General features: G+C 52.4%; 1 protein-coding gene across 1 annotated transcript in view; it reads right to left on the bottom strand.

The window, feature by feature from the left end:
* Window positions 1-4,819: 4,819 nt before the first annotated feature.
* Window positions 4,820-14,516, bottom strand: part of SGIP1 (SH3GL interacting endocytic adaptor 1) — a 38,920-nt gene continuing 29,223 nt past the window's right edge. The window contains exons 19-25 of the mRNA XM_074151828.1: window positions 9,175-9,286; window positions 8,498-8,653; window positions 7,145-7,277; window positions 6,643-6,845; window positions 5,973-6,037; window positions 5,227-5,391; window positions 4,820-4,842 (exon numbers count right to left, since the gene is read on the bottom strand). Of these exons, the coding sequence (XP_074007929.1) occupies window positions 4,820-4,842; window positions 5,227-5,391; window positions 5,973-6,037; window positions 6,643-6,845; window positions 7,145-7,277; window positions 8,498-8,653; window positions 9,175-9,286 (857 nt within the window). The remainder of the gene's footprint in view (window positions 4,843-5,226; window positions 5,392-5,972; window positions 6,038-6,642; window positions 6,846-7,144; window positions 7,278-8,497; window positions 8,654-9,174; window positions 9,287-14,516) is intronic.

Here is a 14,516-nt window from a genome sequence, read left to right as displayed (position 1 = left end):
AGTGTATTGAAGTGGCTTTCTCAAGCAGATGTTGGGTGTTTGGGCAACACACCTGTGGGTCGTATTTCCAAAAAAAAAAAGGTGAAATGGAGCAGAATTCCTCTGCGAGGCAGAACTACACCATGTGCCCGGTGGGCACAGGAATCACACCGCTGCCGAAGGAGAGGGAGAGGTCTGAGGAGGGATAAATGGGGCTAAATGTTTTTACTAAAAGATGTTTGACTTACTCTTAGGTCATTTGAAAATATATCTCCTTTTCATCGCAGTCCAGCCATTTAAAAAGGCTTCCGCTGGGAGAAAGTGAAGCGGTGGTTCTTTACGTGATGCTCGTGCTGTGGGAATCTCTGTGGTGGTTTGAATCCTCCAGAATTAGGTAAACGAACACAAATACAACTTGTGGCGGCGCAGGCAGCACGGCAAGGTGTCAGCAGGGACAAGGTGGGAAAACAATCACCCCGTGCAAGAGCTGACCAATTTTTTTATGACTGGGCACTAAACAGCTACCCCGGAGCCCTGTGATCACATTAAAAGGAGAAGGCAGACCTGCAGACGTGTGTGGCTTCAAAAATCGTTAGTTTAAGCAGCATATTTCTCTGTTTTTTTTCCCCATGCAGCCCAAATTCCGGGCACTGCCATGAGAGATACCCTGACAGCATCCCGCAGCAAAGGTGTGATGGAGCCTGCCTGGGAAACTGCCTTTCCTCCCCATCCCCTCCCTGCCTGGCCGAAAAGGGATGTCATTTTAACATAAACTTTTTTTTTTCCTTCTAAATTTAACAAAACCCCTCTAATAGATAAATCCCAAAAGGGTAGGAACAGGAGCTTAACGGACAGTGGCCTTAAAGCAAAAATAAGCAGCTTCATAACAGGGAAGTGATATTTAATGAACACCAACTGAAATGCTTATAATCTGGTAGTATTTTGTTCTACTGAGAAAATTCATCGTTATTAAGAAATATTGCTAAAGTAGAAAAAACTGGTCTGAAACGCCTCCTGTGAGGAGCACCGTAAGCTGGCTGAGATCATGTATGTGTGCAACAAATAGAAGAACAGTTGAAAAAAAGGAAAAATAAAAACTTCCTGCTCCTAATATCTAAAGACCCAAGTTTGCAGGTGTCCTTGGGGAAAAACGCTCCCTCCCGGGATCCCGGAGGAAAACCTCTCGGGGGGCAGACGTGGTTGAGGACACACTCCAAAGGAAAAGGGTCCACGCAAGTAACCGAGCTAAAGCCTTTCTGTGCACGCATCACACCTAGTTATTATCCAAATGCCTCCTTTATTTATCCCCCCCCCCCCTTTTTTTTTGTTTTGTTTAAACATATGGTGAGATCTGAGTGCTGCTGAGTTTAGGGGGGGGCAGCAGTGCTGGAAGGCTGAGCCCCCTTTTTAGCCTCAGCCAGACTTAGCAAAAGACCCCTCTAGATGTCGAGCTCTAGAAATTCAGGTCACTTACAGGCTGCTGCCTTTTCAACTCCCCGCTGACATAACTGCTCTCTGCTAGCGGGCAGGGAGCACCAAATTCTCTGGAAATACACATTTTTTTCGTTCCTAAAAGCAGAGGTGAAGCCTGCAGAGTGCCCTGACTGCAACAGGGCAGTGCATCCCCCATGCCCTCTCTGGGGGGCTCTCGCCACTACTCCAGAAGCTGGAATGGGGGATAAACATCCCTATCTGCTGCTTTAAATTTAAATCCGATACATCCCAAGCTGCTGCCCATAATCTTTTTTTCCGCTGACGCCTTCTCAAAGCCAGGCGGAAAGAAGACCAGCCTCCTGCTCTTCAGAAACGCAACTGGTCCATTCCCTCCTCCTGCCTGGGGTAATCACAGAATCATAGAACAGTTTGGGTGGGAAGGGACCTTAAAGGCCACCCAGTGCCACCCCCTGCCCTGGGCAGGGACACCTCCCACCAGACCAGGTTGCTCCAAGCCCCCTCCAACCTGGCCTTGAACCCCTCCAGGGATGGGGCAGCCACAGCTTCTCTGGGCAACCTGGGCCAGGCTCTCACCACCCTCACAGCAAAGAAGTTCTTCCCCACATCTCACCTAAATCTCCCCTTTTTCAGCTTAAAACCCTTCCCCCTCCTCCTATGGCTCCCCTCCCTGATCCAGAGTCCCTCCCCAGCTTTCCTGGAGCCCCTTGAGGGACTGGAAGGCTGCTGTAAGGGTAATGCTGGGGTACCACGCTCGTATGGGAAGACAAAAAATGGACAAAATAAGCATCCCCGGGGCACTCTGCTGCTCTGCTCAGACCTCAGACAGGGCAGGAAAAATAAAGCATCAACGCGGAGCGGCATGTCCTCATAAAGGAGCCCCGGAGGGCAGTCGTGCTGGGGGGGATAGCAGAGACATGCCGTTCAACATGAAAAAAATGTGACAAAAATGCAAAAAAAAAAATACCAAAAGCAGTATGTAAAATCCTGTCCCAAACCACCGGTTTTGGTCCCAGGGTTGCGGACTGGGAATAGCTGGTTTGTGTCACCTGGAGGGGGACAGTGTCCCCGCGGGGCTGCAAGCACATCGAACTCGGGTCTGCCAGGCAGTTTGTCCCAGAAAAGGTGCAGGACTTTCCCATCTCTCCACCCAGGCCACGGGGGCTGCGTCCCGGCACCCCCAGGCACCTGAAAAAGTGGCCACCGTTTGGGGGGATAGCACAAAAGCTTGGGGAGCTTTGGGTTATGGGTTTTTCTTTTGTTTAAAAAGCGTTTAAAAACCCAACGCTAATGTAAACACCTTGCCTTTCAAATGAAATATAAAGTAAAATATCTACGTTCTGGTAATATTTACATTATAAAAATCCTTATTTTCAGGACTATGACATAGATCTCTCTTGGAAGCATGACTTTATAACAATTGTACACAGCATGAACCAATTACGCAAAACCCGATTCTTAGATTTTGCCCTGGCAGAGAGGGGTAGGTGACACCGTTTGTACATATTTCCATCGCAGGGGGAAAAAATTATTAACGGAGTTGAACGCTCCACCCAGGAGTTTACTTCCAAAACCCGCAAAGATGTATGAAGTCGCATAACTGAATTGTGCTTTAACCTCTGTGTCGCTGCCTTTTGTGAGCGTGCACGCAGCCCAGCCGCCCCGTCACCCACACCTCTGCCTGGGAGTCATCTCAGGACTGAAAAAACCTCCAGATTTCCTTATTTTCTTTTAAGATAGGCAGGGACTTCTGGTTTCTCCCGTCCCTCCGAACTGCTCTGTGAGCAAGCACTGCCCAACGCGCACAGCCTAAGTTTTCCAACGCGAATGCACAAGCCTTATCCTGGCAACATTTGTGACTGTAAAATTATCACTATTTGTCACTTTACACGTTTCTAAAGTCCCCAGCACGCTCTTTGGCGGACGCTCCTGTGCTTCTCTGTGCACCTGAACGGCAGCTGCACTTAATTTCAAAAAGATCCCTTCTTTCTTTTCCCCAAATCCCCAAATTCTCCCATTAAAACAAGCTCTCTACCTCAGCGCCATGAACGCTCTCAGCATGTTGCCAGCAGGAGGCTGAGACATCACCTAAAAACCATCAAACACCGCACGGGGGATGCACAGAGAGGGTCTGGCTCAGGGACAATTTTTCCCTCCCCGCAGCCTCCAGTTTAGCACTTTTATGCATTTTCCCATCTCCACGATCACGAACTCCTGCCCCACGGGATTTTGGCAGCTCCTGCACTGCTCCTGCTCCCCCAGCACCAGGTGTCCCACCAAGGGTCAGGCATGGGCTGCATTTGTTCTCATATATATATATATATATATATATGTATAGGCTTTCCTGCCTAAGTGGTATAAAATAGAAAGGCATGGAGGGGCTGCATGTCCTTAAAGCATTTTCTAAACCCATGGGGCTTTCAAAAATGGGGGAAATACATTGAAAAAACAAACAAAAAAATACAGAAATGCGACCGAAAATCTGGTGACTGCTCAGAAAATGCATCCTTAAAAACAGCAATAACATTTCCGGACGGTGCTGTGAGCTCAGATTTACTTCCCAGCCTCTTTCCCTGCTTATTTCCTCATCTGCATCTCTGCAAAATATAAGGACGTGGGGCAAAGAGACCCTCTCACTGCCAGTGCTGGGGCTCCCGACCGTTAATCTGCGGCTGTAGGAGATCACAGACACGTTGTCGGAGGCTCCTTGCAACGAAAATTTGACGTAAATACTCTTTATAGAAGTGCCATTTTTTCCCTGCTTTTTGCTGGGAGACTGTATGAAGAACCTCGACATTTATAGCGATATTTTTCTGGAGTTAAACCAGCTAAACCTGAAGATAGAGCTTTTTATTCACCGCCGTGAGACAGATTGAGAACTGAAGGAAAAAGTAAATCAGCACGTCGGCCTTACTGCCCTCTCTCTTTATGAGGCACCCCCTTCATAACAGCTATCAGTATTGTATTTAAATCGTATATATTGACAAAATGTAATCTACCTCTGTAAGCATTGTGCCATTCAACAGTACTACTATTAAATTTATATACCACAGTTTAAATTACATCCATTTCATGAATGGTAAAATGCTAAAACTCAAGTGTCTAACTGCCAAAATACAGCCTTACTGGAATGAGTACAATTTACAAATACAATAATTACATTTTAAAACCATTAACAATGTTACATCTAGAAGTAAATACTGTAGGACTGGTCAAGACGGTGTTTTCCAAGGAAAAAAATTGCTGAAAGTTGTCGACACTTCCAACAGAAATGTCCCGAGTGCAGGATTTAGTTCATTTTCCTTAAACTGTAATTAAAACCCGTTCCACGCACAGCAGTCCTTGGGTATTTTCCATATTATTTTCCATAGACTTGCATAAGCTTCCATCAGTTATCGGCCAAGTATTTACCTAGAAACAGGATCAGAACTCAGGGGTGGGGAGGGAGCAGACCCGATTCCCAGGGGATGGCTGCCCACCTTCTCAGCCCCTGCACCCTCGGCCGCGCTGCTGCCACGCACCAGCAGAATGCGGGAAAATACTCTTTTTTCTACTCAGGGATGGGGCAAAAGGGAAAATACTCGTCTTTCTCCGCTGCAATGGGATGAAAGCGCTGCCTGCAGATCTGCAGGACCCCCGAGCAGGAAAGAGCCCATGATATTCAAGGCTCTCGCTGCGGTGGCACCTCTGGGCTTGAGCGGTCAACAAATATACAGCCTGGGCAGTGCCAGCAGGGCTGGGGGGGACCGTCGGGGACACTGCCATGCCAAGAGGAGCCGCCGGCGAGGAACCTACCTGCCGCAAACCTCTTCTTGATGAGGGAGAAGCGGTAGCCGGCGCCGACGAGCTCGATGTCGCAGCTGGAGAGCGTGCTCCCCTCGCTGGTGAACTGGACGGCCAGGGGGGCTGGGGTGCTCGGCCCCTCCGAGAGCTGGAATCGGGCCAGCAGAGAGCCCACACCTGCGATTTAAACCCCCCCCCCCCAGCAGGAGACGCTTTACAAGCCCGGAGAGGCATGTCCCCGCATCCCAGGGCCAGGTTTGCCAGCAAAGGCCAAGAGATGCTCAAAGCGCGGCGAGTGAAGCCCGCTCCCACGGTGGTACCCAACCCAGCAGCATCCCCTGGAGTGGGGGAAAAAGGCAAACATCCTCATCCTCCCAGCAGATTTTAACTTTTCGGGCACCCCAGCGATAGGAAGCGGCCGAGCTGCGTGGGTGATAGGTGGAGAAACGACCCATGGGAGGCTGCGGTCCCCACCACCGGGATGCATGGTGGGGCCTTCAAATGCAGAGGTTCGACGGAGGAAAGGACTTGGCAAACAAACCGCATCCAAACCTGGTGTGTTAACACCCTCCGTGATGCCAAGGTAGTTGGCAAAACGGTGCCAGGGGCGCGTATCCCTGCTTTTCAAAGCTCCTGGCTCTAAATAGCATCCTTCCCCGGCAAACGCCGGCGGAAACCCGTGTGTCTGGGCACGACCAAGGGGGTCAGTGCCCAATTTCAGTGTTCAGAGTTAATAACGTGCACGTTTGCAGGATTACCTCCGTTTTCTGACTTCTGAGAGATGTCGGGGATCTTCCACAATATCCTTTGCTGCTCGGCATTCCTTAAAAAAAAAACACAGGAAAAAGAACATTTCTGTAGGAAACTAGGAGTTATGAAGGAGACATCTGAATTTTGCTAACGGCCGCGTGGGGAGCAGCTCCGGTGCCGCTCTCCAGAGCTGCGACTCGGGGCGCTTGGCCTTGGGATTGACCCCGGCAGGAAAATTCTGCTCTTGGATTGCAGGTATATTATCTCTATATATTTATATTTATGTATATAAAGCGCCTGTCACCATATTGATAAACATCCTTCGGAACCACTCTGGTGGGCGAGAGGCAGTTGGGGCCGTGCTGTGCCCTCCTTCCCCGCTGCGAACGGCAGCGATGCCCACGCATCCTTCTGGGCTTGGGGTTAAAAGAAGCCAAAAACATGAAATAAGGGTTTGTTTTTCTGCCGCCTGCGCACGTGCTTGCTACTGGGAACGGCAAGGAAAAAAAAAAAAAAAAATCACAGCGGGGTTTCACGCTTCCTCCTACAAGAAGAGGACAGTTTTGGGTCTCTATCATGCCCTCAAATGCCACCCACAGACACCTCTCCGGAGCTGTTTTTAGGCAGGGACAGGGCAGGGACAGCAAAAGAGCCTTTTATGGGGTGAGGGATTCCTACCAGACGGCGGGAGGAAGCACAGCTTGGAGTTTGGTTACTCCTCCGTCGACGGGGACGAGGAACTGGACGTTGTTTAGAGCGACCGGTGTGGTCATTGCCTCTGTATTGTATTTGTAGTCAATGCGGAGGTCAGTGCTTGCAGGGTCACACCGCCAGCTCACTGCAAGGTTTAATGGAGTAGACTGAATACCCTGGGCAGATACCTTCCAAAATGACAGAAAAAACATTTAGTTTCCGTAGGGGTGAAGGGAGAAATCCCATTTTACAGAACGCGGTCATCGCATTTGGTTTCAGAGGCGACAACACCTCGTATTCTCACAGCAAGTTCTGTACCGGGCTCAAAAATCAGGCAAAAATCTAGTGACAGACAGAAGGGACTAGCGGGACAGCATGCCCTCAACTCACGTTATCTCCACTCTGCACTAGGGAAATACCATCTTTTACGTCTATAAGTTCAGCACGCATTTTTGGCACGGTTTTATCTCACCAAAAAAACCCCTACCTGGTATTTGAGCATATCCACATTGTAATAGGTGGCTTGCGGTTTCTGTTCCGATACCTTCTTTAGGTGAGTCATCAGATTTGGCATGTTGACCCAGAACTCCTTCGTGCTGGCGTCACTCTGTGTGTTGTCACTGCACAGAGGGAGAATTAACCCTTCGTGTGACCCGCCTGGGTGGAAGAAAGCTTTTCTACAAATCACGCAGAGCAGCAGTGCCAGCCACAAGCTGGGACCGTGTTTAATGGTCCAGCTGGGCCAGGCTGGATGGGGCTTTGAGCAAGCTGCTCTAGTGGAGGTGTCCCTGCCCATGGCAGGGGGGTTGGAACTCGATGATCTTTAAGGTCCCTTCCAACTCTAACCATTCTATGATTCTATGATTCTATGATTTAATCACAGAATGGTTTGGGTTGGAAGGGACCTTAAAGGCCACCCAGTGCCACCCCCTGCCCTGGGCAGGGACACCTCCCACCAGACCAGGTTGCTCCAAGCCCCCTCCAACCTGGCCTTGAACCCCTCCAGGGATGGGGCAGCCACAGCTTCTCTGGGCAACCTGGGCCAGGCTCTCACCACCCTCACAGCAAAGAACTTCTGCCCCACATCTCATCTCCATCTCCCCTCTTTCAGTGTCAAACCCTTCCCCCTCCTCCTAGGGCTCCCCTCCCTCATCCAGAGTCCCTCCCCAGCTTTCCTGGAGCCCCTTTAGGGACTGGAAGGGGCTCCAAGGTCTCCCCGGAGCCTTCTCTTCTCCAGGCTGAACCCCCCCAACTCTCTCAGCCTGTCCTCCCAGCAGAGGGGCTCCAGCCCTCCCAGCATCTCCGTGGCCTCCTCTGGCCCCGCTCCAACAGCTCCATGTCCTTCTGCTGTTGGTGGCCCCAGAGCTGGAGGCAGCACTGGGGGGGGTCTCCCCAGAGCGGAGCAGAGGGGCAGAATCCCCCCCTCTTTCCCTGCTGGCCACGCTGCTGGGGATGCAGCCCAGGGTGCGGGGGGTTTCTGGGCTGAATCCCACATTTAGAGATATCTCGCCTCCCTCCCACACATCTCTGGCCTGTCCTCAGATACCTCCAGGAAGGCACAGCAGAGGCAACCCTGGAGGTCACCGCTTTGCAAACAGGAGGTCTAACGAGCACAAAAACGAGCACAAAACCCCATCAAAGCACTTGCTCTTCTCTGCTGATGCCCTTCAGCCTGGCAAAGGGGCTGCTCTCAGAGGCAAACATTTAAGGGCTTGAGAGTTTCCTTCCCAAAAATCAGGGCAGGTTTTCAAGGAAGATACTTCAGGCCATGTGTGTTTGCAAAACACCCTGTTTTTCTGGAAATTTTCCTTTGGGATGCCGGTGAGGGGGAGGGACTTACCAGCAGAGGAGCTGGGGGTTTGGCAGGACGTGCTCTAGCCTGTTGTAGTTCAGCACGCGGAAGGTGAGCACCGCCGGAGCCGGGTTGTTGGCAAAATGTCGGGTGATGCCCGCGGGAAACGACAGCACCATCTCCCCCGTGATCTTCACGATACACCTGCAGCACCGGACGCGGGGGAGTGTGTGTGAAATGGAGGAGGGCTCAAAATGCAGCAGGAGAGGAGGGTTCGTGCCAGGGATGGGGTGGTGACAGCCCCCCTGCTTCCTACCCAACGTGTCGGGGGAACGAGCCTCTTGTGGTCCTAAAGCAGAGCGAGCAGCCTGCTAGGGATGGGGACCGATGTTCTTGGGGACTGATGCTCATGGGGACATCTCAAGAGCATCATGACCTTCGACCCCCCCGGTGCAGCGCACTGACACCCCAGCACACATGTGCTGAGCCCAGACCACCTCGCTTAATAGAATGATAGAATGGTTTGGGTTGGAAGAGACCTTAAAGATATCTAGTTCCACCTCCCCTGCCGTGACAGGCAGGGACCCCTCCCACTAAACCAGCTTGCTTTCCTCCCTCCCCATCTCTCGAGATGCTCACCAAAGCCTTGACGGCCCCCCCCCAAGCCTGTCCCAACCCCAGGACCCCCCCATATGGACACTTGGACCTCATCAGTTGGAACCTACTTGTTGGGGTCGGCCCCTTTGAAGTACGCGTTGACGGTCTCCGTGAAGGCGGCGGCGACGGGCAGGGTGTCCTGGGCCCCCATGGTGAGGGGGCTGGGTCCCCGCGACGAGCCTAAAACACAGCAAAAACCTCCACTTCTTATGTGCAGAGAGAAATGGCACCACTCCCCCTCCCAGGGCTGGGGCAAGGGGGTGCTCACCAACACCCCCAGCCTTGCTTTAGGGGTAAATATTAAGAAAAAACTCCCCCCGGCTTTACAAACATTTTAAAATTATTTATTTCCCCTCCCCAAAAAATAAAGCAAGCGAAGAAAATAACGGAGGAGCCCCGGCCACGAGCAGCATGCGGGGCACCCCCCGCTCCCCGGCATGGCTCTGGGGGGGCTGCCACACGGCAGGCTTTGCATGACAGTTTTTGCAGTAGGTTTCTGGGCCCCGGTAAGAGAAGTTTCGGGGGGGTTCCTTGTCCCTTAGCCAGAGGGAACACGGGATTGCTGGAAATGTCCCCGTGTTGCCCCCTCCGACGCTGCCTGAGCTCCTGCCTGTGGGAACTCTGACCTGCAGGGACCCCTGGGATCAACCCATGATTTATTATTAAATTAAAAAAAAGCAGCGGGGGGGGAAGCTTTGGTCACGCTGTGCGTCCACAGACACTACCCAGGCTCTGAAATAATTCATCCCTGTGTGTTCACACGCAGGTTTCCCTTTGCTGGCCAGGAATGCCCGTCTCTGAAAAACATTTGGGGATGAAAGCATGGCTGCAAGCCCCAGGAAACCCTGCGGGGGGGACACAATGTCCCACTCCCCATCCCCACTACCAAGCGGAGAGCGAGCGGGGGCTGTTGGCACAGCAAAGCTCTCGCATCTCCCTGCCAAAAAAGAGGGTGACCAGAAACACCAGGGTTAGCGTCTGCTTGCCCACCCGACGAACAAGGTGCCGAGCCCTCGGGCACCCAAAAAAGTCCTCGAGAGGTCACCACCCCCTGCCCTGCCACCACCAGTTCAGCCTGATCTATTTTTCCTGCAACACATCGTTTTGGAACCTTTTTTTTTAAATCACAGTCCATCCATAAGGATTATTTTGCCCCCAAACCAGCTAAGATAGAATGGCAAAGGTCTCCGGAGGGGCAGCAGACCCCGACACCCCCTTACTCTGTTACCTTCATTTACAGGGTCTGAATGAGGGGAGGTGAAACGGGCTCTTAATTCAGCCCAGGGTTTTAATTAGAGCGTGCAAGCGGGTACCAGCTCCAGCCGAAGCCGTGGGCTGGGGACGGGCAGCACCTCCGCAGGCAGCGGAGCGAGGGAAAAGCGAAGCGACCGAGCCAAACGCAGCCTGTTTCTGCTGAGCTCCCGCTTTTCTGCTTTCCTTATCTTCCAAAATAACCCCCTCTCCTCTTCATTTGCCGCTTCCCGCCGCTGCCCCGTTGCCTGTCGCGTTTTGGGGCAGATCTAAGCAATCGGCGGTGGCTTTTGTGCGCCGGGCAATAAGGTCCTGGCTTTGCTGCTGCAAATTTTCAGAGAGTAAATAACGGAGGTTGGGTGCAGGAAACCAGGATTCGCAACGTCTCCTGGGGAAAGCACTTCTGTCACTTAAATTACACTTCGACTTTTGAGATACTAATTGTGGAAAAAAAATGCAGCGTTCGCAGCTGAAGATCCCTCGCCCCTCACAAAAGCACCCGTGCAGGCAGCGCGTTAATGCGTCAAACCAAAGCCGCTCCCTCCTAGAGCCACCGATGAGCCTCTCCGGTGCTGGGATTTTCCCTGCAAATGTCTCATGTAGCCTAAAAGGACCTAAAAAATTAACGTCGCCCTCTTAAGAGACTCAGGGGAATCAGTGATTCTGGCCGCAGCCCGGAATAACGATGCTCAGTAAGTGCCCCGCGTCCGTCTGTCCCAGCGCCGGGGACGGACAGACCGAGCATCTCACCCGCCCACCACAGACCCATCCCCACACGCACGTTAATTATCCTAATGACCCAGGGGAAGCAGCGTGGGGGTCCCTAAACCTTCCGCTTCTGAGGCCCCAGCCCCGAGCTCTGCAGCGGGGACTGGGCAAACAGGTGCCCAGGTCAGTGCTCCCCCAAACCCACCGATTCCCGCAGCCCCACTGCGATATGCGACAGAGGGGACACGCAGGGCCCTGGGGCAGCACCACAGACTGGGAGGGTAATATATTATTTTAATAAATTCTTTCTATAGACAGCACTGCTGGGATATCAGAGAGCGCATCCTCGCTCCCCACACCCAGATTAACGCCCCCCCACCCCGCCCCGGCACAGCGAATCCAGCCATGGAATATTCCCATCCCATCCACTCAGAAATACTGATTAAATTCAAAAACATCAATGCAGACTGGCTAGAGGGGGGGGGGAAACTGGAGGTACCACCGGGCAGAGGAACACCAGACTCCTCCTGGCAGGGGAGGGGAGCCGACCAGCAGCAGCGACCCGCAATCTTTGGTAATATAATCATTATTTTTTAGGACAGGAAAAAAAAAAACCACCTTCCAAACATACACACTCCAACTACAGCCGGGTTTAGCCTAGACCCTGCACCGCAGCATCGAACGAGGGGTAGGTGTATCACACCAACGTGCCGTAGCCCTCATTTTCACTCTCTCATTTTTTTCCACCGTTTCTCTGTACGTGTATGAGACTTCTTCGTTCTCCAGGAGGAAAAAATCACACGTACAGGGATAAACCGTATCTCTGTTACCAGGCTCAGATGGCCTTTGAGAATCCGAGTTAATCCCAACAGCAACAAAACATCCTCCGCGTTTCTAATCCGGCTTTGAATAAAAATCACAGGGATGTAGTTGGCATTCAGGGTTCTCGGTTCCCTCCGCTCTTCCCCCATGAATCTATATATTCTTCTCTTAATGGCTTCAGAGACTAAACAGCTTCTTCACTAAAAACTTTAATGTAACGAGAAGAGTATGCTCTCTCTATTTTAAGCCCAAAAATTCTTTTCCAGAAACTTGAGAGACAAGTCTAGTTAAAACCCATACTGTGGCACGCCTCCACCAAAAATCTGGCTTTCCAGTGACTGCTTCAGAAGTCGTGTTCAGAAACTTCTCATTTCGGCAAAATGACCTGATAATGCTGGGGAAAAAAAATCCCCTTTATGGAGCTTTCGATCCAGCCATAAGCGGCGCACCGGGTTCATTTCCCTTTTTTTCCTACAAAAAGGTGGAAAAAGATCGCAGAGTGCCAGTGACCCTGCCCGTGCACCCAGGAGAGCATCACCAAAGCTGCATCGCGTCTTTGCACACACGAACCGACTACCCCGCGTTCTGCTGACACATGGAACTTCACAAAAGAAGAAAAAAACCCCCAAATTCAGAAAGAAAAGATAATTCCTCTCTGTCATTTCACGCCCTGAGTTACAGAAGCCACACTCAGCAGATCTTTCTCGAGATGAACGTTGAAGTTTAGCTTTTTTTTTTTAAAGTTGGACTCAAAGATTTAGGGCTGGATCAGGAAATCCAGCCTGTGGAAGCGAAATAGCTCATTCCCGGGCTGTGAGAAGAGCCTGGAGCCGGTGCCACGCTCCTGCAGCCCCGTCGCCGTGCCGTCCAGCGCTTCCCACGCTGCCCAAGGGCTCAGCTGGGGAGCCGGGACAAACCTCCCCCTGCTCCAGACCATTCCCACCACCAGAACAAAGCCCAAGAATTCAAATGTACCTCTTAAAAACATTAACAGTGCAAAAACTGCAAGAAACCCCCCGAACACTAGACGTGCTGCTGCTGGACCGAGTGAGGAGGAAGCGGCTCCTCCACAGTCCCCTCCAAAGTCTAAGCCGTCAGAACAAGGACCATCAGAGTGGGGACCATCGGAATGAGGACCACCGGAGCAGGGACCATCGGAGCAGGGACCCTAGGGTTCAGGAGCTGCGGCCGATTAAAAGGCAAGAAGGAGAGAAAGAAGAAACCAGCCCCTCCCCTATCACCACCACCTCCATCCTTGATGTCCTGGTTTGAGTGACACGGGACTAATTTATCTTCTAATGCCTGGGAAAACTGCACTTTTAGAAGACTCTAATGTCTGGATTTGTGACACTGTTTCCTTTACAGCCAGTTCTGGGGTGCGGGTTCCAAGGTCCCGGTGTTTTCGAGCTCCCCGGGTGCGGGGACGAGGAGGAGCGAGACCCGGGCGCTGGCCCCAAGCTGCCAACAGGGTTATTTCATACCATGAACGGCACATTCCAGAGAAATTAGGAAGTTTGCTGAGGAGTTTTCTCTCTCTCTCTCCCCCTGGATGGCTGGGATCCAGAGAACTCCTTGCCCCGGTGCCGGAGCCTTGAGCCCTTCCCTTCCTCCCAAAGGGTCCCACGTTGGCTGTCCCTGCGGGGAGCGCACGGCTTCTGCTGGGGAATGGGCTGGGGATGGTCCTGGGGTGTTTTATATCAATATCGGGATCAACGTTGGTTCTTTACTGTTATTAATGTTAATTATCTACTCTTATTCTATTAAACCTGTTTATATTCCAGCCTTCAGGTTTCCTTGTTTTTCCCTGATTCCCCTTCCTGCGTGGGGAGGGGCCATCAGGTGAGAGAATAATTGTCCAAACGACAACAAATTGTTGCGGATTCCTCAAACCATGACACTTGCCTTCTGCTGCCACCGCGGCATCACGCTCACCAAAGCAGGGCTGGCTCCATAAACACAAGCAGCTGATGCTCGGTGGCCAGGCGGCCCAGTCCCGGGCCACTGGGCTGTTTTCCGGAGGGGACACGTTTTACGGATGGCACATTTGGAGAGCCATCCCCACAGGAACCGTGCTCCCGCAGGCCCCGAGCCAGCAGCGTCCCCGGCTGTCCCCAGCCCAGCTCTGCCTCCGAGCACCACAGCAGCTTCACAGCGGGATGTAAAGCACCTATTCCTGCCGCAAGCAAACCTCCCCGCTTCGCTTTTGGGGTTTTTTTTTTTTAAGAAAAATATAGGCACGATGTCCGAGTTGAGGCTTCCTCCGAAGCCTCGGGGCTCTCGGAGCGAGGCCATCCGCCCATCGCCTCTGTCCCTGCCCTCCCCGAGATGTGCTGCTGCTCAGAGGAGCTGCCGTCCACCCCGAAACAAGCTCCCCCCCCCGACCCTGCATCCTCCCCAGCGCCCCTTCTCATCAACGAGAGACCCCAAAACCCGCAACGCCTCCGACCACCGCACCCCGGTGGCATTTCGACTATCAATGCCGGCAGCGCCGGTCCCCCCGCCGCCGAAAAATCCGAGGGGAGGTGGGGAAGGATGCCCCGGCTCGGCAGAGAACCCGTCGCCCTTTGGTTTTTAATTAACCGCACTGTGCCACAGCCCGCTCAGGCTAACGAGCAGCTCGCGAGGGGGA

Source organism: Numenius arquata, chromosome 8, assembly GCF_964106895.1.
Source record: "Numenius arquata chromosome 8, bNumArq3.hap1.1, whole genome shotgun sequence".
Taxonomy (NCBI): Eukaryota; Metazoa; Chordata; class Aves; order Charadriiformes; family Scolopacidae; genus Numenius; species Numenius arquata.
This window is presented reverse-complemented; position numbering and strand designations above follow the sequence as displayed.